We start from the raw sequence: 26,485 nt of genomic DNA, 5'->3' as shown, positions 1-26,485 counted from the left end.
AATGCTGCTGTTTTTCATGTTTGTAGTGTTGGTGCACTTCACACATATCTGTAACTGCACTCATTTGTTTATAATGTTGTAACTCTTCATGTATAATATACTAGTAATGCTGCTTCACTGAAGGTGTTTACAACGCTGCTTCACTGAAGGTGTTTACAATGCTGCTACACTGAAGGTGTTTACAACGCTGCTACACGAAAGGTGTTTACAACGCTGCTACACTGAAGGTGTTTATAATGCTGCTACACTGAAGGTGTTTACAATGCTGCTACACCAAAGGTGTTTACAAGGCTGCTACACTGAAGGTGTTTATAATGCTGCTACACTGAAGGTGTTTATAATGCTGCTACACTGAAGGTGTTTACAACGCTGCTACACCAAAGGTGTTTACAACGCTGCTACACTGAAGGTGTTTATAATGCTGCTACACCAAAGGTGTTTACAATGCTGCTACACTGAAGTTGTGTAAATACAATGCTACTAGTTTACAAGGTTTCTCTGTTGGTCTTTTTTATGCTGCTGCATTCAGGTGTCAATAATGCTGAAAACATCTTTCATTTGTATTATTGATCAACATGCAGATGTTTACCAGAATTTATTTAAGCAGAAGCATAAAGAGTGTAAGGGGCTATTTTTGAGGACAGGTGCACACAAAAGACTATCTGGCTGTGAACACAACACCAATGAACTCATTGAAAAGGCCATGGTGCAGCTGCAAGATAAGAGTAGAGTGTGTTACTCTTCCTTTCTATTTCTGCGGGTCCAATCGTAACACTGCCATAGTAAACTAGTCCATATATATTCTTTACTGATTACGGCTTTGAGTCTTTGCCAGGGCGCATGGTACCCAATGGAAAAGATAGTGGGAGTCAAAGACTAAATACTCTTTAGTTTACAGTGTATATAGGTGTTTCTTTTAGTCTGTTTCATTAAGTTGAACCTGTGAGTTATTTTTTATTATTGTGCTCTCTGTCTGAATGACTAGACGTGCAGTTTCTCAGGAAGATGCTACATTACATATACCGGCACTACATTACATACACCGGTTCACTACATTACATATAGCGGTAGCTAATAACTAGGCCTCTTGATTTTAAGGTCCTTGAAATCAATGTTGATGTACGTGGAACTGAAAAACTTGGTCCTGTATTTGTCAATAGTTACTCAGACTTGATAAGTCTCTTTTGTTGCATCTCAAAACCCAAGTCTAATATATGTCATTGTTATGACATGTAGAACACCGACACATTAATCTTCTGATGGAGCGTTTCCTTGAGCAGCAAGCTAATAAATCGTGTACACTTTTATTTTATTTGTTCAATTTTATCTAACATGCATCAATGCCGAAAAAACCAGAGTCAATTTATGTTGAGTATGCATCGGAACAAGGTGTTTGATGTTTGGATGTGAATCATTTGATTTGTATGGCCCCAAAAAGTCAGGTGATTAAAAGTTGTGAACAATTGCAGTCTGAATTAAGGCCATAGGTACACTATGGTGACAGCGTAGCCTATTTTCTGGAATTTGAAAACTTCATGTTGATTTATTATGACAGGAGATAGTATTGGGATCTAGCTACTTTGGCATGATCTTGGATCTAAGTTGTCAAATTACGAATTTCCCCGTAGAAAGTGATTTTGCTGAAGTTCATTTATTTTATGCGCAAATGATTAAATTTTGGAATATTAATTATAGCCATCATTTTTCACCTGATGAGCTCATGAATTTATTTACATGATTAATACAAAACCAAAAACAGTGCATCTTTGTATGGTTTTGAATGCAAAAAATTATCATTGACATGCCAATTCCAAAAAGGCAGCAAAAATATTCAATTCTATCTATCAAAAGTAACACAAACATGATCATTGTTAAAAGAGAATCAGAATCTTATAAAGAGAATTGAAATCTTGGAAAGTTTGATTCCGTTGAAGAATTTCTTAAAAAATCTTAAAAAAGGGAAGGTGTAAAGGAACAATTGTTGACTCTGATGTTTGTAAACAGGCCTTGAAACCCTGCTTGCTCTGTTGACGTCATGCCATTGACACAGCTGAAGCCATCTCTGAATTTTTCTGGCTTTGTCAAAATGATGAAATGATTTGTTAGTGTGACATTAAAAGTAATTTTATTTCCATATACATTTCCTTGGACCGTGGCAGTGACCTCACTACCTATATGACATCAGCCCCCCCCCCCCGCACCAGTTGTAAGGAAATAAATGTACGCCAAAATAAACTAAATAAACGAAATAACTTCATTGAATAAATAGTTGCGTAATGTAGAACACTTATTTTTGGGTCTGCTTATTATTTGTATAAATAGCTTTTATTTGCTAAACTTTTATTTAATCACCAAGAAATTCACCCACTTTGCTTTTGTCCCAACACGTAAACTGTTGTGTTCTCAGACATTGGGTGATAAATATTAAATGAGCACAGTAAATCTCCTCATCCAATAGGTACCATTCTGTGTGCGATTTATTTCTGGAACAACTGCATTATGATTCCATGTTATGTTGTCAGGTCGTCTTACTGCCATGTATCATGAAGTGTTTGTGTATTGATTGAGTTGAATAAGTCTAAGACATGTGTAATCTTTTTAATCTATTTACATGTAATGATTTTAAATTGCATAAATCTTAATGTATTCACATTGACATGCAGAAAAAGCTACACTGAGGCTATATTAGTGACTATATTTTAATCTTTTTTGTCTCCCCCACTATATATGTAGTTATTAGTTGAAAGAGATTTTGTAGACTCTAGATGCTGAGTGGAGATGTGTGGGAGACCCATTAACTGGGTATAGATCTCTCTGAAGTATCTATATTGGTGTTGGTTGTTTTAGCATGATAGCATATATTAACAGGAATTTTTTACAAAGAGAGATGTGAAACTTTACTGGTGGGTGGAATTACAGACAAATACAACGGCGCGTGAGGCTGTAACATGATGTAACCACAAATATATCTTTAGTGACGTATCCAGAATCTTTTAGTTAAAAAAAACTGACATGCAGTGAGGAAATGTTAGTTTATTAAGGTGGTATGGGACACCTTCATATTGTGACATACTTCTAATTGAAATGAATAATAAAATCAAGCATAATTTTATTAGCTTTTTCTTTCCTGAAACTATTACCTAACTCTGTAGCGCAATGGGTTAGAGCGTTAGCTTAAGGAATCTGTAAGTCATGAGTTCGAATCCGGCTGGGTCTTTTAAGATTTTTTATTACCTTTCCAAACAATTTTCAAATACATTTTTGGATCAAATATTGTAAAACTTGAAAATCTTAAAATGGTGAAAGAACATTTTGATTATAAAATGCTTTTATCCACATCAATATTGACAGGTGTTCCATACCATCTTAACAGTAACAGAAGCATACTGGTTAATCTTACTTGGGACCCGTAACACGTCGGGTGTATAGGAGAGCAATGAGGGCCGGTTCTCCATCCTTGTTTGTCCCTGGCTAGCTTCTGAAGAGTAACATAATACATCATATTAAAGGAATATTAAAGCGAAGCTTTGGCTACTGAAATTTACAGATCTATAACAATGATTCTCACTGATATGAGATGGAAAGATTCAGTTTAATATTATGATTTATGTCAGTTAAAAACCTGAAAATACTAGTGATATATTCATTATTTGTGACTACATGGTCAATCTTGGTCAAGAGATGAATGATGAAAGAGTGACTGACTTTCTAATTAACCAACATACATCATCATTGACTGATAAATATGCCAGGAACATATCTACTATAGAAATACCAATATAACATCTTTCAACATTCAATCCTGTCAGATTAAATACAAACGTCAAATATGAAACTTAAAAAAAAAATCCTGTTTTGCTGTAAAAGAGGAACTTGAATCAAAGTACCTGTAAGAGTGAATACATTTATATGGTGAATGATTACTGGTATGTACATGTAACTCAATTCCACTACAGCCCTCACTGAAGAAATTCCACCCTTTAAACAACAATAACTACAGAAGTATGTATACATACAAATATATACAGATCTAGGTAACTGTTAATGTTCAGACAATGTAGGAATTACATCATTGACAAGTGATTACAATTATTTATAATGATATCAACAATTCATGTAAATGTGATTACACTGGCTACAATAATTACAATGGTTACACCAATTACAAGGATTATAACGATCACAACACATACTGAGGTAACAATAATTTTGTGGTTACACTATTTACAATGATTATGAAGATTACAACGGTAACAATGATTACAACTGAAATATGAATTATATTGATTACTTCACTTGCAGTGATTACAAGTTACAATGATTACATTGATAACAGTTACAACAAGCACTTGTTAAGCCCACACATCCAGTACTCCTTTCAAAGGGAGCAAACTGTGTTTTTTGTGAGAAATTGGTACAAAAATGAAAGCTTGTTTGGAGTGATCAGATAATATTGATGTACAGATAAATGTGATATAAAGGTCTAAAATACCAGTGGAAGAGAACAGGGAGAAAAACACACTGTCTTATCAAAGCTTCATGTTGATATGCTGTTTTTTTTATTTACATAAATGTTTACATAAAAATATGTTCTCTTTTCAGGACAAGTCCAAAAAGCCTTCCATTTCCTTTAATGGCAACCAAGGGGTAAGTTGAAAGACTTTTAAATTGATGAAAATTGCCACAATCATCAGGATTTTATGTATGAATGACAGTACCACTGAACATTGACACATTTAATTTTAATAGCCCTTCAAAGCCAGTTGACAGGGTTGTTTAAAAATATAATTCAAGAGGAATAAATTTGAAACTGAATTTAATGTTGCTGTACAAGTTCCGAGATGAGCATGATTAGGTCAGGTGTAGATATAACTCATCATGTAGGTAAGCTAAATACAGCCCACTGAGAAGAATGCAGGGACATTGATGGGGAGCAGTGTGTAAGTAGGTTACATTGATGGCAGCTGACCTTGTCAGACCTTCATCTTACTCCAAGGTTATTTGTGTGGCTGTCTGTTGGTTCAGGACTTTGATGGAGTCTATGTTATAAGTGTCAGTACAAGGTTCTTTGTGTGGCTGTGTGTAGGTTCAGTACTTTGATGGAGTTGTAAGTGTCTGCCTCCAAGGTCACTGCCTTTTCCTGTAGACACAGCCTCCAGAAGTCGAGCACCAGTCTGCACTTTCTCAGACAATTACACAACGGCTTCTCCAACAGTGGCCTAGAACATTGCCTCGTAATGTATAATACAGTAGTGTATAGAGAGAGGGTAGTTATAAGGTCGCAGCAGCATTGTACATGACAGAGAAGAACCAGGATGACTGCAGAGGTTATGAGTCTTCTTCACTGGTCCTTACTATCAGTTGGAAGTTAATCTTAAGATGCTATTACCCTTTGATTAATATAACTGTAAGCTGCACATACCATCAGAATAAAGAAATGAAAGCATGGGATGGTAGATGGAGAGAAGACCAGACTTATAGCTGTACTATAGCTGTACAGTATAGATGTGGGATCACACAGATCACACCTGGACACTCACAGTACAAAAACACCTTGAGGTCATGTGATCAGTCTGGGGGTGAATGTCCTGTTATAAAGGTTCAGTGAAACTTGTACAAAACTGATAAAACATGTATTGAAACAAAACCTACCATGTAGAGACATTTAACAAAACACATTCATTCAGCAATGTTCAGGCAGCTTACCAGCCGAGGTATTTTTTCTTTGAATGGTTTCGATCAAATTGAGCTCACAGTGACTGATTTTCTTCACAACCAGTGGTACAGAGTGTATTTATTAAAAGTACACTGGTCTACATGGATCTAGTTGGCTGAATTTAATTAATGTGCTTGCATGTACTCTAAAACATAGTGCACTCAATTAAACTGTTATATCATTAGAATCTATTTGTACTATCTTTGCCCTTTAAAATAACATAACACATATTTATTTAGCTGATTTTAGGAACACATTGAGTTAAGATCACAATGATCCTGACACCTAGTGACAGCTACTGTGTGATTGTGTCTATGTAGTGCAGTGGATAATGCACTCCCTTCTACCTGCTACATGGATATAGCTATAGGTTTGATCCCTGCAGTCAGTAGTGGCTGTACTCGGGCTTTGACCCGCATCATGCCCCCTTCACACCAACATACACCCCAATTTAATCTGTTGTTAAATGTTTAATAAAAAGATTTTAGATATGTTTCCGATTCTGGTTCGATTCATTAACTGATGAACATGTATCAATAACTTGATTTTTTGTTCAGGTCATCAATATCCCTGCCCGGGACTCGGACAATTCCAAGACATTCCAGTTCACCGTGTCTCGAGTCGCCGATGCCAATGGTCTGGACTGTGTCCAGCAGATGGACTCCAAGTAAGACAACATATGACATCACTGTTGTTATAGTGACATCACTGTACTGATAGTGACATCACTGCACAGAAATGCATTGATATTGACATCACTGCACATAAATGTACTGATAGTGACATCACTGTACTGATAGTGACATCACTGCACAGAAATGAATTGATATTGACATCACTGCACATAAATGTATTGATAGTGACATCACTGTACTGATAGTGAAATCACTGCATATAAATATACTGATGGTGACATTATGAACTGAAAGTGACATCACTGTACTGATAATGACATCAATCACTGAAAGTGACATCACTGCACATAAATGTACTGATAGAGACATCATTGTACTGATAATGACATCTACTAATAGTGACATCACTACTGATAGTGACATCACTGTACTGATAGTGACATCATTGCATCGTTTAATTTACATCACTTTTCTCAAAGTTCTATTACTAGTGATAGTAACATTACTGTTCCTAAATTGACATCATCTTACTAGGTGAAATTAACATCACTGAATTTACATGGACATCATTTTTAGTCCGTTCTATGTTAGTAAGGCCAAAAAAAAATTATTCCTGTTTCCTGTCGCCCGACCGACCCTATCTTTTACCCTCCGACCCTAAAAGGTTTTTTTGTGATCATGATGGTGACCGGTAACTTCGCCAGAATTTCCTCAAAAAGAGAAGTGAAAGTGCCCGGTCTTCTAAATTCACAATCGTGTAAACTGACCTCACTGGCAAAATAATGATAGTAAACTAATATACAGACATTTTTACTTCATAAATTAACCTTGTGGTTATAGTATAACTTGCAACTATCTTATTTTCAGGGTTTATAAATACGGGTGATGCAACAACATACTGTGCATTGGAAATTACAAAAACGATGTTTATTACTTTGAATCCGGATATATAACAGTTAGTTAATAACCTGTTATTAGTTAATAACTGCAATAAATGTTAAAATTATCATAAAACTGCTGTCTATATTATCTTGAAAATTAAACAGATCCTCTACATAATAACGTTCGATAGTAAGTGGGTCAAAGGGTTGGACTAATACCCCAAATACACGAAAGTACAGACACTGATTTGATATTGACATTAAGCTTAAACAAAACAGAAACATTTATCCAGAAAAGGATAAATACATTCATACACATGTAGATTAAATTTTGCAAATAATATTAGTTTTTATTTTTAATTTTAAATTTTTTTTTATTTGATGCAGGTTGTTTTCTATACATTTCATGCATAATAATACATAGACCTTTGGAAATTTTGAATCATCATTAACATACTGTGCACTGTGAACATACTTTTTTCTCATTATAACACACATTCTTAAAGTTTTTAAAAATAAAATATTTTTTAAAAATAAAATTTTTTTCCTACCTACCTACCCTAATTTTTTTGGTTAGGTGACAGGAAACATGAATATTTTTTTTTTTGGCCTAAGGTTAAAATATTTGTAGTTTTTTTTTCATTGATGTTCAACAGAATTTTAGCCCTGTATACCAGGCAGTCCATCTGTCAGGTATACTTTGAATTTTAGGGAATGTAAACAATTCTTCATTGTTCATCATCCCATGGCTAGAAATAATCCCACTACTGCTGACAAAGGTTAAGGAAATGATGACCATCAAAAGTGGCAATATTCATAAAAATCTTATTAATTGTATGTGTCTATAGTAGTTGAGTGATGAAAAGTGTGAGGGAGATACAGTGACAGGTATGGAAGAAGCTTTCATCTTCATTTACCCTGCATTTTGTGGCCATATGATTGGTTCAGGGAGTGACCAATTGCTGACCACACTGCTGCCGGCCTGTTCCTAAACATGGCCAGTGAATTACAGATTTATTAGTGGTTTGTGTTTGGTTGCAAGGACAGACCATCTGGCCTTGACACAAATTAAGCCAAACCTCAATTTCTCATCTGCTTGAGAAAAAAACCCAATTTGATTAGTAGTTGATATACAGGAAGCATGCTCTGTGCAGCCGGATCATTATTTGGTGAAAATAGTCCAAAACAAGTCAACACTCTCTCCAGGTCCTATCTCTGTGATTGTACAGGGAACATGCCATGTACTTTATGTGCAGACCTTTAATATATCAGTGATTTTCAAAATTTTGAAGGGAATGGTGAAGAGGGGGGGGGGTAGTGAATAAGATTTTGAAAATAAAAACATGAAATTAACCACTTTCATGGAATTGGCCAGATTAGTATATTTGGTTTTGGGAAGGGATTTCTCAAAATTTTCATAAGAAGGGGTACATGTATATATTGATAATTGGCCTCCTCCTGTTCTGTTGATGGAGGGAATAAATGGCTTATTGTTGTAATTTAGAGTTGCTGTGTTGTCCGTGGAATTCTTATTACAGTCATGAATTATTTCCCACAGGGAAGTAAATATTATAAAGTTGTACGCTACATTAAGTTGTACATTTGTGTAGTATACAAGTTGAGGATATTATGAATATAACACACAGCTATAGTGCCATTCTTGGCGTAATACAGCGGTGAGGTGGGAGTCCACAGCCAGATTAAGGAAACGCGGAACACACTTCAGTGGGAGAGGGGGCTCGGGGCTGTGACAGGGATGGAGTCACAATTGTTGGAACCCAGGAAGAGTGCACAATTTGTTGTATAGTCATCAAATCCATTTGAAGGAAGATCAAGAGAAAGTACAGAATGTGTTCTTTGGAAAAAGTCATTCCATTTACAGGATTATTTTAGTTTACGTGAAGAGGGAGAATAAAATGCTACTCCTAAATCTAAATTATGATTTATGTAGAGAAAACGTAATGCTGTCCTTACATCTAAATGGTGACCTTTCATCTACAGCATAATTTAGATGCATAAATACACACTATCTATATCTACAGCATTATCAATATACAGATAACATAATGCTGCTATTCCATATACAGCATTATTTATAGACAGAATGCTGTGCTGTCAATACATCTAGAGCATTTGTATAAACATATAGAGAAAACAAAATGTTACTCTTTCATCTGCAGCATTATTTAATATATATTTAGAGAGAACACATGCAATGTTGTCCTTTCATTTAGACACCATTATTTATATATAGATAGAGAACAAAATGCTGCCCTTTTTTCTACTCCATTATTTAAACAGAGAACTCAATGCTACTTCTACAGCATAATGTATAGGGGACACAATGATTTCATACTTTTTCAGCATTATTTAGAGATCGAATGCAGTGCTGCCTCCGTGTGAGGTTTCTTTAAATGTAGAGACCCACTTCAGATCTCACCGACAGAAATAATTGGTCTACAAGTACCTGTTTACAAGGAGAATACCACCTTGACCCGTAGATCAATAATATAATTTACCAACAGAATGATACATGGATAAGAGTTTTTATAAGCTAGCTGCCTTAATAGTCTTCTTAACTATTGTTGATGAAGTATATCAGGTCAAGGTTTTAGATTATGAAATGATTTTTTTTTCCCTAATAAATGTCATACAAATATATGTATACCGGTATATACATGCATATTAAGAGATAGATAATGCTTGAGTTGTAAAACTTATGCCAAAAGGGATGCAAGATTTTATTGCTTTTTGAAATAGATGTCACTACTAAATTTTTTTTTAGAGAGAATATATCATGCCACAAACGAAAGAAAATCAGGTTATAGCTGATAATTAGTAAAAGGAATCAGAGCATGAAGGCATCACACAATTTGTAAATAATTGCAGTTCTAGAGCATTTAGCTGTTGATATTACAGGGATACATTTTGAATTGATGTCATTCAGTGACCTTGGTGTTACAATTTTAGTTCACAAGCTATATCAAAAGTTTTCCACAGACAGACGGTATTGTTTTGGTTTGCTGGTATGGTTGAAATCCCAGAACATTTAGATTAGTAACTAGATGCATCATTTAACATGCATCCACAGATAATATGTAATGACATATATCACCAGATTTATTCTGTCATGTTGCCTATATGTAGATCCCTAGTAAAGACAAGATATCCATCATAATGTACAATGTCTCCTGTTTTCCAGAAATGGAAACCAGCTGATCAATTTAGGAACGATGTCCACCAAAATAGCTGTCCATGCGACATCTGATGTGTTCAGACAGACGAAGGAAACAATGAAAACTGCTCAAGAGGAATGGACGAAAGTCAGGTGTGTATGGGTGTATAAACATGCATTAAATCTACAGGTACACATATAACATGTAGAAATGTTAGGATGAAAGGCCTGAGAATTCCAAAGTCAGGTTGATGCAGAGACAAATGACAAATCATGACACTGTTTCTTCTCTACAAGCCATGGGATGTTTCTAACAGTTTTGAAGAATTAATATTAAAGTTAAGCTGTTCTAGGAACAGAACAGAAACCATTACAAAGTGCTATTAAATTGTCCTCTTGCAGAAACTGTATATGACAAGCTGTCATCTGATGTGAAACTAATCTAAACCCTCCACAGGATTTCATTTTTTAATTTATCCATGAATTAATTTTATTTTTTTTCTTTCAAGCACCCCCTTTCTATTATAGTACTGTAGACAAATGTTACAAACACTTATACTCTGCCCCGAGTTTTTGCTTCCACCACTTTTCGCTTGATATTTTGATAATAATAAATACCTTTGTTCTCAAACTACGTTCATCCACTAATGTGAAAAATGTCCAGATTATCTGTTTTGTAATGCCCTCTCTAGGGCTTCAGGTTTCAATACACATCCCAAAATAAAAAGTCTACGAGGATTTTGCATTGCATCAGCTATTAAGGTGGTATGGGACACTTTCATGTTGTGACATATTTTTTATCAAAATAAACAATAAAATGAAGTCTTATTATATAAGTAGTTTCTTTCCCAATATTGTCACCTAACATCGTAGCAAAGTGGGTAAGAGGGTTTAATACAAATCTGTAAGTCATGAGTTCGCATCCTCCTCGGGGTTTTACAATTTTTAGCTCTACAAATTTTTTAAAGGCTATTTTTTGGTTAAATATTGTAAAATTTAAAAACTCTTAACTGATGAAAGTATTTCAATTATAATGTACTTTAATCAACACTGATATCAACAGAAGTCCCATACCACCTTAATAAGCCCAAATGGAAGCGTTGAAAAATTGCGCGAGGTATTCCGAGTACTTCCGAATGGAGAAAAGATGTAAACATTTACCATTATAAATCTCCGTAAGAAATTTTTTTCCTTCCTGTAAACATGAGTGAAAAGAGATAATTTATCAATGAAGATATCTTGGATTTTTTCCATTTCATCAATTTCAATTGTACTTCTTTCACAGGTATGTATATTTTTTAATAAAAATCATCAGAAAGTGATGGAAGCAATAACTTGGGACAGTTGTTTTGATTTGATGGTGTATTTGATATATGTTTTTAATTACCACACTGATATATAATTTGTCATCATAAATACATCAAATTATTGGAGCGTAAAATAAAACCAAGATCATGGCTCTGGGATGATATTGATCAATCAATGTAAGTGTAAAGAGAAACTGTACAGGGGCAATCAAGCACATCAGGGGTTGATTAAGGCTTTGTTACATATTAATCAGATTAATAGAACAGACTAATATGTAAACAAGGATTTAAGAAATGTTCTGCCAGCATTAATATATCTACTTGGTTAGCAATGTCATGCAGTACCTGAATACATGTGCACCACATGCACATATTAAATAATCACATACACATTACTAGAGACTGTTTGGTTGAAACTGGAGATATTTTACATAATTTCATGTATTAATGATAAAATATTATGCAATAAGCTGTGGTAAAAACTGCAGAAAGTATTGTATCAAACATGCTCTGCTGAATTACGTAACACAGGGAAAAATTGGCCAGGGGTTGCTGAGCTCAGCTGGAATTGTAACTAGTGTGCTAACCTTATAGAGAGGGACATGTTATAATGCTAGGACTTGTACAACTTGTACATTGTAAAGTTCCATAAGAAGTTATATATACTGTATACAGGGAAATATTCGCCCCCGTTTTATTTTCACCCCTTTAGCCCTCGTTGTCAGCGGACGAATTTAAGACTGGTCAAATTCCATGGTTCCAGTCATCTCTTTAATACACAAGCATGTCTGGGCGAATTTAAGACGGGGCGAAACCGTTTGCAAGTGTTGAAGGGCAAAAACAACCCTGTATACAGTAGCTGTGAATTAAAGTTGATATTTGAATTGTTGCTGGGAGATGATCGGCTTTGTGTTTGTAGGACACAAGAAATCAAGCCCAGTGGGAGAAACATTAGCCGCAAAATCAAGCGTGTCAAACGTGAATCGGAACTCAAAAACCCCATCCCCCCCACAAGACAGGAGCGGGAGCGAGAATCGGATCTCAAGAGTCGAATTCAGGAGGCAAAGCGTGACGTGGACATCCGACAGATGATGCACCAGCAACACCAGCAACTTCATCATCACCAGCAACCCAGTGCCAATAACAGTCGAGTGAACCCCTCTTGTCAGACCAGTGCAATAAAAACAAACAAAACCACTGCTGTTGTCTCCCCTTTTACTAACAACAACAACTCGTCCTCTCGTAAAGTCAGTCCTGCCCAGTCGCCCCACGAAGTCTCGTCCACGACCGGCGGGGTGCCCTCCCCTTCTTATTCTTCCAGTCAATCTGTCAAAACCAAATCTGCTGTCATGGCCGTACCCATAAGGTCAGTGCACTGAAATAGTTTATTGTAAAGCAATGAGTGTTCAAATATTTCTATTAAACTAATTTTTTTTCTATTTGTTTAACGATTGCAATAGATAATGGCTTTCTATTTTGCAGAGAAAGAATTGTCCATTTGCTTGCTCTCCGTTCCTATAAAAAGCCTGAGTTATATGTACGCCTAATGAAAGGTAAGCTTATTGTCTACAGAGATTTACAGTGACTGATAGCTGTAAAATCTTACAGTGGTCATTAACTAAAATCTTGCGTTGAATAGTAACTGGTAGTTGTAAAATCTTGTTCATTTACTTTTGTATACACACTTAACTTTAGCCAGTATTGAGAACCTCTTTTCTCTCTTTCCATCTTTTTAAATCTTTTTCCCATAGTAAACCAGTACCTACTAAAGTTAATTAGTGTAGTATAAATGTGATGCGATCTTACAGTAGTAAACAAAGGACAACATGATAATTAGAGTGGTTAGATCAGTCCAATCAGATCTGGCTGTTATTGGTAGCTACCGAGTGCTTCAAGGACCCCACTAGTGCTGTAGTGTAGTAAGGACACAATCAGAACAGGAGTACAGAGGGCCCAGGGGAGGGCTCACAGTGCACTCTATACTTCTGTATGCTCTCACTGAGATCATTAATGTCAAGTTGTTTCAAAGGGTCATCCACAAAAGTGCAGCAACTAGTGGGGCAATCTGATCTAGTAGGGGCATTCTGATTGGGTGTGTATATGATGAAGCTAACTTTAAGGTGTGTATTTTGATGGAGCTAAGAATCCAATCTAATTAAAATTAGACTTGTAAATCCGCTCCTCTACGATATGCTTTAGGATATTAGTGTATCTTAGAGGAGCAGATTTACAAGTCTAATTTTAAGTAGATTGCTAAGAATCCGATGTGTATTTCATACAGTTAAGTATAGAACTAAGAAGTATAGAGCCAAGTATCGGGTGTATATTTGATTGAGCTAGGCAGAGGCCAGGGTGTATTTGATGACGCCGGGGATAGGCAGGGTTACACAGTGTATGTGTAAGAGACGGGTGATAACTTACATTTTGATAGATAATTCGTGTGATGACTGCCTGGGGGCAACACATGTTGTGATTTAGTTGACATGATTTCTGGCAAGTGAACCAGCTGATTGTGACACTGGATACTTTTCCAACAACTCGACCATTTCGCCACCTCCCCCCCCCCCCCCCCCCCCAACACACTTAGTAGCCCGGTACATTTCAGCCTCCAACAGATGGGGATTGAAACACTTACCCTGGAAATTAACATCACAGAAAATCAAGCAATCCCTGCCCTGATCTCTCATCTCAAACCTACCCATCCTAAACCACCCCCCACCCCCCAAAATGATTAGAAAGCGAAGGAAGATTTGGCATGCGTCTTTTTAAGCAGTTGCAATTGAAACATTTAGAACTACAGAATATTGAAATATACTGATACTGATTAGAAATCGGGTTTTGGTTTAGACTCGGCAATGTGGCTGCCGACTCTGGTCTGGAGTATTTTAATTGAATACGGAAGGAACGTACTAATCATAAAAATTCATAATGAGAGAGGAGCCATTGTTATATGGAGGAGTTCTATGTTAGAAATAAAATGACAGGGCAGCATTTAGGGAGAATTATTCCGATGAAAAATGACGAAGTCTGTGACATTTTCACCTGCCATAATAAAAGCTATGTTTATTTTCAATTTCCTGGCCTGCATAAATCTACAATGAATAAATGTAAATGAAGTATTGTATTAGCCTATTTATAGAACAACAACTGATTTTTCTGTTATTTCATAGTGTATTCTCCTGAGGCTATCTTTTGTTTGTTTTTAACATCTATTTATTGTAAACGCCTGTTGCAGTGTTACTGTCGCTGAGTCTGTTAGTTTCTGTGATTTTTGTTGATTTTTCTGGATTTATTTGAATTCTTGTATACCTTGTTTTTTCAAGCATTAGCCATTAAAATGTTTAAATAGATGATTTTATCTCTTGATGGTTTATATTTGTAAATGGACCTAAATTAAAATTCTGTATATCATCATGTTACATATTTGTTCGTATTTGACATTGAAATGCCAGTACTCCTTAGCATACTATGCAAATAAACAAATGTTCAGCTGATAAAGCCTCGGTAAATACCTCTGATGTTGGTTATGATGATATCAGTGATCTGATGCGTTAATGGTTGACTGATTTTGTAGATGGATTGAGTGATTCTGATCGAAAGGAGTACAGTACGTTTAATTTAGACGACATCGCAGTTCAAAATCAGAAGGATCTTCGCTACAGTCTGTCAAAGCATGCGTTCTCTGAAGTCAAGCCTGACTGGCCCCATTACACAGAACAGGAGAAAGAAGCAGTCAAAAAGTAGGTCAAAGGGATATCTCAATAAACAGGAGGTAGTTCTAGAAAAAAATATATCCAGGATACAGAAAAATATTTAAAATAGGTCATGCAGATATCTCCTGGAAAAGGAGGTAGTTTTAGAAAATAATATAGATCCCAGATACAGAAAAATATTTTTTTAAATCAAAGGTAATGTGGATATCTCAAGAATAATAAATATATCCAGGCCAGGATACTAGAGAATATTAGAAAGTAGGTTATGTGGATATCTGGAGGAACAAGGGCTAGTTTTAGAAAAATATATATATCAAGATTACATAGAAAAACAATAAAAAGTTGGTGACATGGATATCTCAAGGAATTAGGGTTATTTTAGAAAAAAATGTAATCAGGATACCAAAAAAGAATTAAAATGACGTCACTTGGATATCTCAAGGAACATGAAGGAAATCTTTAAAAAAAAAACCAATAGTCCAGGATACAGAAAAATAGAACTTGTTAAAAAAAAGTAGATAGTCGGGATATCTTAATTAAGATCAGTTATATAAAGATAAAAAGAAATATAACAGATATAAAAGAAAAAATAGATAATGTTAATAAAAAAAAAAACCCCAGAGGTAATGTAGATATCAAAATAGAGATCTAGAATATAAAAGAAAAATTTAGGAATTTTCAGGATATAGAAAAAAGGGGAGATAATGTGGATATCTTAGATATTAAAGAAGGGTTTTATGTAAAATGAAGACAAAATTATAGGTATATTTAGGGGGGAAAAAAAGATTGGATGGATATAGAATATCAAAAAGTAGGAAGATTAAGGATACAGAAAAAATATTACAAATTTTAAAGTTAAAGAATAGAAAAGATATAGAAATAGAAAAGATATATCTAGAATAAATTAAAAAAAAAAAAGGTAAATACATGTGTATTTGAGGTCACCTAGATTGACAGTATGTTACAGTTAATCACATGATAATCCTTTGGAATCGATCCAGATCAGCTTTTGTCTTCCATCGTTATACATACCACAGAACCTGATCATATTAAAGTCACAGCATCGGTTCACAACCATGTTCCTTTTTTTCTAGGAATCCTAGTTAATGATTTTCAGAATGTTATTAAGGATGAATGCACTTGTTGCAAAACTTCATTATTGATCCATAAACTCGTATATCAAATATGATATGAATTTAAAGAATGACAGATGATGTATATTTCCTGCCAGTGCAGACAATTTCATGATGGAATAATTGTACAGTAGATATATATAGATACACAAGGACACCATTGTTGTGATCAGACGATATCACCTATATACTTCACTCCTGACATTTAGTAGATGGATGTTGTTGATATCGTGCCCATAGCAGCTCAGTGGCACCAACCTCAGGGTCATTCACATGTATTCCCTTAGGTGGGGCAGGGTTACTCTCAGAATCAGGAGCAAGGTTATATCTAGGGCACTGCTTGATCCCTTGGGGTCGGGCTGTCTAGTGTAAGGATTGTCCCCAGGGTCAATTTATTGGGAATTTGGCTATATCTAGGGCACTGCTTGATCCCTTGGGGTTGGGCTGTCTAGTGTAAGGATTGTTCCCAGGGTCAATTTATTGGGAATTTGGCTATATCTAGGGCACTGTTTGATCCCTTGGGGTCGGGCTGTCTAGTGTAAGGATTGTCCCCAGGGTCAGTTGTTATAAAGGAGTGGGCTATATATAGCGCATTGTTTGACCCCTGCAGTGTAGTCACCTATTATATAACCCTGTACCTGTCCAGTCAAGCCAGGGTCACCTTGATTCACTGTTTGTACCTTAGTAGTACCCCATGTCTTATGCTGTTGTATAGACTGTCTGTTCAGTGTCTGTTGTGTAGACAGATGACTGAATGTCTGAATTCTTCTAAAACAATAAGCCACCATGATGCAAAGATTATGACCTCTTGATCCATAAATTTACAAAGAAACAAAGATGTTGTTTGTATAAAAAATAAAATTGGCAAATATTTATATTCATTGATATATGAATTAGTTTATGTGAATTTTGTGTGATATGTTTAATAAATGGAACAAGCAATATTGAATATTTTTGTTGTAACATTTCCATTGTGTTAACTTGCAATATCAATAATGTATTTAACAAATATTTGAAATTTGTGTTTGTAGGAAACTCCAGAGTTTGTCCCCCGTGTCTTCCCCGGCAGCCAGTCACCCCTCCCCCAAAGCCAGCCCTACCAGTAGTACACAGGTAAAAGTCGGCAGTCCTCATGGTCTTGTCTACCAGTCTGCCAATAAGAGTGAATTAACATGAAGATTTATTTCTTTTCTGTAATTTTACAAGATTTTTGTTACATTTAATTTCAGAAACGGCCATGCGAGCAACCAGAAGTTGGTCAGCCGTCAAAGAAACAGCGAATATCTCACTACAGCAAGGAGAACAGGCCGGCGCTGGCTGAAACCGCAGAGAATCGGGAGACACCCGTGAACGACCGTACCTACAAAAAGGAGAACATTGATGGTGAGAGGGGCAAGCTCTCCAGTCCTAGGGCTGTCGTCGTCTTTATTTTTTACATGGTTAAATCGTTTGGATTTTATAATTATATAATAGTTGTCCTTGGGGAAAGGTGGGGGAGGTGGAGTATGCCACATGTCACATATACAACATACATATGTAGATATAGCCACAGAAAATCACTTCTTGTATACCCTGTAAGAAGAGAAATAATTAACGATATACTTCAATCGGCTTTGTTTATCATGCATATTGGTTTCTATTATGCATTTATTTCTTAGTTAATATATTATGCATTGGTTCTAATATGCAATGTTGTGTAATGCACATCAATATACAATATATAATGTTTCATAATAAGCAATGATGTATAATACACATAAGTGTTTTTTTGTGCAAATGGAAGCTGAAATAGTTTGCTATATTGGGAAAATGTATTAAATGTGCTGCCAACAATATCTTCTCAATACACAAATGATACTTTTTAATGAACTTCAAATTAAAAAACAATGAATCAGTATTTAATGATTTGTTTGATGTGACAGATTCTTTTTCATAGATCTGTTCCATTCATGAATGTTTAAAGTGTAAATTCCCAGAACAAGGCCATATGAAGGCTAGGAGTGTCGCTCTCTATAGGGAGACGACCCATCCCGTAATATTGATCTGTTGATTTATCGTACAAAGCTGGGTTTATAGCGCCTGAAGTTGTAGTAATAGTAGCAGTAGTAGTTGTAGTAGGAGTTATGAAAGGTCACAACCGGAGGGTCAATAGTACCATGTAACACATCATGTTTGTTCAGTCATTGACCAGATATTAAGTGGCCCTATTCTAGACAGTGAAATTCACAAAGAATCGACTGAATTGGATACACAGGAAATGCTTCCTCTGTGTATTGATTTATCGTTATGTGAGGCAGCTTCTAATAACCGAGCACATTTATCATATCTTCTAATATCAAACCTAATTTTGTAATGTTTTTCCCTTTTTATATCTGCCAATTTTGTTAAGTTGAAGAGAATAATATGATTTTTAAAGGCATTTTGTGATACTCAATATCATATATATATGTATTGGTCCATCAGCCGCATTGACTGATTTACACAGAGATTGATTTTGAAGTTTATATTATTTTTCGTTGATTTTCAGATTCTGCTGATGAGGCTTCCTCTACATCGGAGACCCCCGACTACTTCCTGTAAGTCGATGGAATCAAAGTTCATAAATCAGGAATTCGTGATAAAGTTTTATGGGGGGGGGGGTTTCACATATAAAATTAAATGGACTTAAAATTTAATTCTTGTTCTTATATAGCATTAGAAAATATGAATTTTTTTTAATTTTTTTTATTTATTTTGCAGTAAATACATAGCAATATCAAATGGTCCCCAGCGAGCCAAATATAAACAGGACTTTAATGCCGAGTACCAGGAGTATAGAGATTTACACGATAACGTGGAGAAAGTGACAAAAAAGTTTGCTGAGCTCGAGACGTTAATGAGACAAGCTCAGCCAGGGACTGAAGAGTATGAGGTAGGGACTCAACATCTCAAATATCTCAGGGAAAATGTTCACATTTTACAGTCTGTGCTGAGAGTTATCAACATTCTGTACTCATATCAGAATTATTTGTGATATTAATGCAGTGAAATTTTTATTTTGAGATTTAAGTTGATCTTGGAATTACTGATACCCTAAAATACAACACTTACTTATATAACCTGCTGTATCTGTTCAAAGACAATACCCTTTGTTGACTATGTTCTAATTCTACATCTTGCTTTACAGAATCTGAAAAATAAGATACGACAAGAATACAAATATCAGAAAGATGATCACAAATACATGGAGCAAAAGAAAAGATTCGAGTACCTGCACAAAAAACTGGGTCACATTAAGCGGCTGATCCTGGACTACGACAACAGCCAGACGACGGTGTCATAGCCGGGGGTCAGGCGGAGTGTATCCCCCCCACTGTACCGGCCCTGGTCCTGTCTGCTGTCTGTGATTCCATAAATAGATGTGATTCAGTTCCCTGCCTTATAAAGGTCTCCATGCCTCCTCCCCCCGGGATCCTCCTCTAGGGTGGAGAGTTGGCCATCTACTGAGTTCTTTAAGTTTGTGTGTGTTTGTATCGAGTCCACCTGGTGGCAGACTTATGTAAATGTTGTTCCAACAGTCCTGGTTGTATGTTCACAATGTGATATTCATCAACTTCATAACTGTGTATATACTACATGTTTGTACTAGATACATGGGTTAAGATCTAGTCAAGCAGGGACACTGCATCCATCCTTGTTGTGATGATACCAGGCTCTTCCATTTTATGAAATAACTTTGCATTTTTGACTTAAATATACTCAGTATGATTTTATTGAAAAACACTTAGAAGTGAAAACTTAAGCAAAACTTTAAAGATATTGATTACTTACTTAGTCTAATACACATTTTAAAATCATAGAATTGAGTTTAGAGATAATTTTACCCTAGATGAATGGAGTAAGAACTAAATGACTAGATCTTGACCATGAGTTAACAAATATTGAACTGGACTAATTGTCAGTACAGCATCGTCCAATCATTGCGCTGTGTGTGGTTGCCAGACTGTCCATTGTCGAGGGCATTACATGTGAGTTTGTGTATCTCTCTGCCATTCACTGATGATGACAAACTATTCTTTGATAATAATTTTTTTCATAACAATGTCCAGACATGACCAAGGCCGACAGAAGGGGTGTTTCCTCTGCTAAGACTCCCCAATTGAATGATTCCCCCCAAAATGATGTATTTTCATTATAATTGATAAAAAAAACCTGATTGCCCATGGATCTGACCTAGAAACTGAAAACAATGTTGCAATTATTTCCATGAGTTTCCATGACTACTTATCAAGGCACTCTGAGTGTCGGACAGTTGGATAGAGAGAAGTGATATTGGAGGTTAGCTGATATAGTTACATGCTGATATCTGATATCTTGTTACATGTTGATATCTCTTTACACTCAAAGAAAACAGCATCTTGAAAAGCTTATTAATTTTAGCATAATTGGGTCACTTATAAAGTGACAGTTGTGATTTTTTTGTACATAGTGATATTTTTTCCCTGTGTTTGTTTTTATCTGAAATGAAGTATATTGGTGAGTGAATGGTAGTGCTGTATTTATATAAGTACATCAAACTTCTTCAGCATCAAGTGCCTTACTAGAACTGTGTCACAACTTAACAGTTACGGTTTCATCTGGTGTCCTCTTTTTATGGAGGCCATTTTCTTAATTTATCGTGTCATTGGTTTAAACAAACTCCCTGTGCCGTTCGACTTAGATAAAACTCTGTCATGGGTGCTGGACCTCAAATCTGCAAATGATCTGAAATTATTTATATGTATTCATGACGTCTTAAAATTTGGTTGATACTTAGATCTCAAAACTGAAAAATTGTCAGCACCTGCAAAACTTGCATCAGATAAGGTTAGGGTGATCTCGCTGGTCTATTGAAGGCAAAGGGAGGTAATACTTTAATTTATTTAGCTCATTGCTAAACCCGATTTGTTGACAGTTGCTATTTATTTATTCATCTATTTATTGCCATCGTTGAGTTGTTCTGATCTTGATCTGAAGGCTGTATCGTACATCTAGGGTACAGAGATTTTTTCATCCAATTATGGCATCATTGATATATCCAGTTTTTCGTGTGAGAGTGAACGATAACCAGTCTTTCCATAAAAGTACAAAAAAATCGTAAAAAATAAAAAAAAAAACAATGTATATACAATGTATATATGTATAAAAATAGCAAAAAAAAGGAGGGATTGGTTATCAGTTGAAAGTCATTAAACAGGAAACAATGGTCTGTGATTGAAAATGATATTCTGTGATTATAAATCAAACTATGAGCACATTTACTAATGATATAAGAGGAGATTTCCTGTTTGATGGGGCAACGATAGAACATTGTGTGTATTGAAAGGGAAGCTGTTTAAAGAGATGTTGGATATCAATAGTTAGGATAGGGTCTGATATTTTTAGAACTTAATTATTTTAATACCTATAGATATTTGATAGTCAGACCAAAGAGTGATTCACTTGGCATTCAGGGTAAATCCTCCAGAACCTCACTCTCTATAGGGCAGAGAATGTCTGTAGATTGGGCTAGATGTAGGACTCTATAAGAAATCAAGCAAATTAACGGTGTGACAACTGTGTAGGAGAGTATACAGTAAATACATGTAATGATTACGCGAGGCGTCTTGAAGTTTTCATGGAAATGTTCTGGAGACTGTGACATTTTTTCTGTATTTATTGTTTTGTGATATATATAAATGTGTGTGGGTGTGTGTGTCTGTGTGTGTGCTTGTGATGGTGTAAATGAAGCTTTCTCTACTCCCGAGTGTTAGCGAGTCTCACGCCATTCATTTAGCCTTCTCTCATTGGTTGAATCCTGTTGTGAACTTGAAATTCTAGTTGCTATGCTTACAGATGGGTATCTGTTTACCCTGACCTTTGGCATGACTCTTAATTACTAGGTAACAGTATAACAATTTTTGAGTTGTGTGGTCAGTCATGGGAGACCACATGATTTTGTAGACCAGTGCTACAGCAGCTGTTCTCTTCTGCTTTGAAAACAAAAAATGTCGAGCATTGATAATGCTAATAGTTATCAAATGGATGCCTGATCTGATTTTAAAAAAAAAATGATTTAAAAAGACTTGGAACCAATATAATTGTATAAAACTTATTTATATTTGAAACCAAATTATCAAAACTTAACAGACATTGACCCCTGGGGTGTAGACAGACTGAAATCTCTTGTATTGGCCTATTTGACACAAACCTCAGACACTGGACACATGACACACAAATACATAGAACCACTGAATGCCCTGCCAAGTTATCAATGTTTTATTTTGCTCAACAAATTATTTACAAGAGTATTGATTTCATTTTTTTATGCATGTTGGTTGTTTATGAATGAGTTTGTAAATATGTTTCTGAAATCAATGATTGAAATTGTACATAGGTACTGTAATGACCCTATTAACAGAGGTCATACTCTGTGCTGACTTGTTTTAATCCTCACATTCCATGTTTTGGGCATAAAGTCTGGGCAAGCATTCCAGGGTATTGACCCCCTGCCGCTAGCGGTGAGACTAGACTAGCATTTTATTAGACAGAGCAGCCCACTGACAGACTCATATTTACAACCATAAGTTCTTGATTTGATAATTTATCATTTTGTCTTAATTGAAAGCTAAGCTTTTTTGATTTTTTTTAAAGAATAATGATGTGAATAAAATAAAATTCATAAATTTTATTTGTGTATGAGCATGTAAACTAGACATACAAACTATTCATGAATGGCATACAAGTAGAAGGGAAATAACTCTCTCCTGTTTCTGACTGCATTATTGTGTTGGGAGTAGCATAGCTGTTGAGTCTGACCTCGGCATGTACTGTGGTAAATGAGGCGGCTACTCACATGACCCAATGTTTTACATGGTGCACAAGGCTAAATGTTTTACAAGATATCATGTGAAGCACATGGAATGGTAAATGTTAACTTTAATAAACAAATGCATTGAAACTATAGTGTTATGTTGTATCTGAAGGTTTTTCTGATCACCTCTTTTCCGTCCTCTTTTTGTGTGTGACGGTTAAGTTTATACATTTTTACTTTACTAAATCTTTGCATGATTCAGTTTCAACTGAACTTGGTATAAAGCAACAACTGATATAGGGCTTTCATGAAAATAGTATGTTGAGCTTTAAACATTAATATTTACATTTATCGGGTAACCCAATCTGTTTCTTACGAAAACCGATTGCAATTCATAGCTCTGTGGAAACTGGCAGGGCTGAAATCTACACGCCCCGTTTATAGATTGGTCAAAAGCTACGCTTGAGAAAAATCACGGACTGCACGAAATAATCATGATGTCAGACTCAAATTCCCAATGAGGCGATTTGGCTGTTTCTTTTAGCTAACGTACTGATGTACATAAACAGCGATTTCGTTAATTTTACTTACTTTTAACAATTTATTAATTTTCTAAAAGAAATATGTAAATATAAACAATAAAATTCTTTCTCTGATGATTCATACGGGTTAAAAAGGTAACGATCTTTGCAGAAAAAATGACTATCGCAGGTTATGTATTTTTTTTAATTTTTTTTTTTTGCAATGTGGCCACCTTCATATCCCATATGAATCACCAAAGAAAAAAATCATTGTTTAATTAACTCCATCGAAACTATCTGTCTTGGATTTGGTTAGTTACACAAATAGAGAGAGTGGAATACAAGTTAGGACCACTACCCCCAGTGGCCCAATTATTAAAGGTTAAAATTAATGCACCTGTCATGTTGTAAATTTTAATTTACCGGGTGTTGTCATGTTGTAAATTTTGTATTTACTGCCACCCGGTAAATTCAAAATTTACAACATGACAGCTTTGAAATATATTCCATCTTGCTGATAAACACATTGCATGTTTATTATACGCAATGATGCCTCTACCAAATCGATCTTTTTTATCTTTTTATATTTTTTTTTAACAAGTTGTGCTTCCTATGAAATTGTGACCCATCGCCAGGAGCGTTATTTGACGACTGTTTGTTCTTTCTTTTGTATTTTGTAAAAATCAAATATTAATTATTTTGATAAATAAATTTCATATATAGTATTCAATTTTATACTTAAACAGAGCATTCCAACAATTTTGTTGTAGCTTATGCTGTGTATATGATAGTTAAAAAATACACAAGTTCGTGTATTTTAAGAGGAGGAACCGGTTAATCGTAATTCGAGTAACCGGTTTATAAGTCGGAGCGATATTCAATCTAATTAAATTAGATCTTTGATCCGCTCCTATAGATTAGGAGCAGATCAAAGATCTAATTTTAATTAGATTGGAGCGAATTGCGATTAACCGACTGTCAATTTTGCAATCGATTGCAATTCTTACAGTCACATGTACATGTATTTACATCATCGGGGGAATAAGGTAACATGGTAAATAATGAGAAAGGGTCTCTAGATGACTGTGAAGAAACCAGTGGAAGTGAGTCATGATATCATGATGGCTTGTTGTGGCTACGTTTCTTTAAAAAACATTTTTCCCCTATTTATGACTTTAAAAAATATTTCCTCCCATTATTGACTTTCTGTGAAATATGAGAACTTTATTAGTGTAATGGAAACCTTATTAATGCAGGTATCGCGCTACGCTCGCGACAATTATGCTTTTGAAACTGCCGAATGCTGTTAGATACCTGTGTGGCAATGCACATTGAAAAAATACGCACTTTTTGGACCAAATCAACTCATTTTATAGAACGATTTCCATAGTCCGTTAAGTTTCGGAATTTTCTCACACATTAACCTTATATATGTTACAATGAGTTGGTAATGTATACCGATTGTAACACAATGTTTTGGCAATGTATCCCCCCTACGTATATTGCTATTATATAACAATGTTCTGGCAATGTATACCGATTTGAACACAATGTTTTCGCCATTCATCCCTTTACGCATATTCCTATAATATATATACAACAATATTATATAAATAGTGCCTGTTTGGGACCCTTACACATTTACAGATTGTAACACGATGTGTTGGCCATATATCCCCTTACACATTTACCGATTGAAACACGATGTGTTGGCCGTATATATATCCCCTTGCTCATTGCTAATTGTAACACAATGATTTGGTCATGTTTACCGATTGTAACACATTGTGTTGATTACGTATCCCCTCATACATTTACCTATTGCATTACAATATGTTGGCCATGTGTTACCTCATAAATTTACATATTTTTACAATGTGTTGGTCATATATCGTTTTACACATTAACCAATTATAATACAATTTGTTGGCCATGTATTCCCCCACACATTTACATATTATTTTACAATGTGTTGGCCATGTATTACCTCATACATTTACATATTATATTTCAATGTGTTGGCCATATGTCCTTTCACACATTAACCGATATAACACAATTTGTTGCTTCGGACTAGAATGTCTCGACGTCATTGGATGAATCGCGTCACGTGATTGCCTTATACATTTCTTTACACGGCGGGCGTCAAAATTTATACGGCAACATGGCGGACGTAACGTTATTTGAGCTGATTTTTTACACAAACGTTCAACCATACCTTTAACTTTTTGGGAGGTCTAAAAAGCTGAAAAATCATGAAAAATTAACAAAATATGAAAGGGTCAAAATCTCATAAAACCAGTAGGTAGAGAATTTTACAGGTTTTGACTAGTAATTTTCTTCAGAAATTGGTGATTGGCCTTATAAAGAGTGAATTAAAGGTATTTGTGCTGAATGGGAACTGAGGAAATTCTAGTTACAGAGTTCCGAAGACATGCATCCCTTGGCTACAATGAATTGTATAAAAAAAAACCTGTCCCCTGCCACTTTAAACGGTGGACAGTATTGTCCAAATGAAAATGTCCAAAAAGCGAGAAAGGGGCAATCGACATTTGAAAGGCGTAACTGCGCTTAAATTTTGTAGTATTTACAT

General features: G+C 35.3%; 1 protein-coding gene across 1 annotated transcript in view; it reads left to right on the top strand.

The window, feature by feature from the left end:
* The window catches only part of LOC105330401 (RNA polymerase II elongation factor ELL), a 28,203-nt gene extending 7,899 nt beyond the window's left edge, over nt 1-20,304 (top strand). The window contains exons 2-12 of the mRNA XM_011432056.4: nt 4,603-4,647; nt 6,274-6,383; nt 10,435-10,560; nt 12,634-13,080; nt 13,197-13,267; nt 15,289-15,454; nt 17,592-17,673; nt 17,790-17,943; nt 19,088-19,136; nt 19,300-19,471; nt 19,727-20,304. Coding sequence (XP_011430358.3) covers nt 4,603-4,647; nt 6,274-6,383; nt 10,435-10,560; nt 12,634-13,080; nt 13,197-13,267; nt 15,289-15,454; nt 17,592-17,673; nt 17,790-17,943; nt 19,088-19,136; nt 19,300-19,471; nt 19,727-19,882 — 1,578 coding nt within the window. The 3' untranslated portion in view covers nt 19,883-20,304. The remainder of the gene's footprint in view (nt 1-4,602; nt 4,648-6,273; nt 6,384-10,434; nt 10,561-12,633; nt 13,081-13,196; nt 13,268-15,288; nt 15,455-17,591; nt 17,674-17,789; nt 17,944-19,087; nt 19,137-19,299; nt 19,472-19,726) is intronic.
* The last annotated feature ends 6,181 nt before the right edge of the window (nt 20,305-26,485 follow it).

This window comes from Magallana gigas, chromosome 6, assembly GCF_963853765.1.
Source record: "Magallana gigas chromosome 6, xbMagGiga1.1, whole genome shotgun sequence".
NCBI lineage: Eukaryota > Metazoa > Mollusca > Bivalvia > Ostreida > Ostreidae > Magallana > Magallana gigas.
This window is presented reverse-complemented; position numbering and strand designations above follow the sequence as displayed.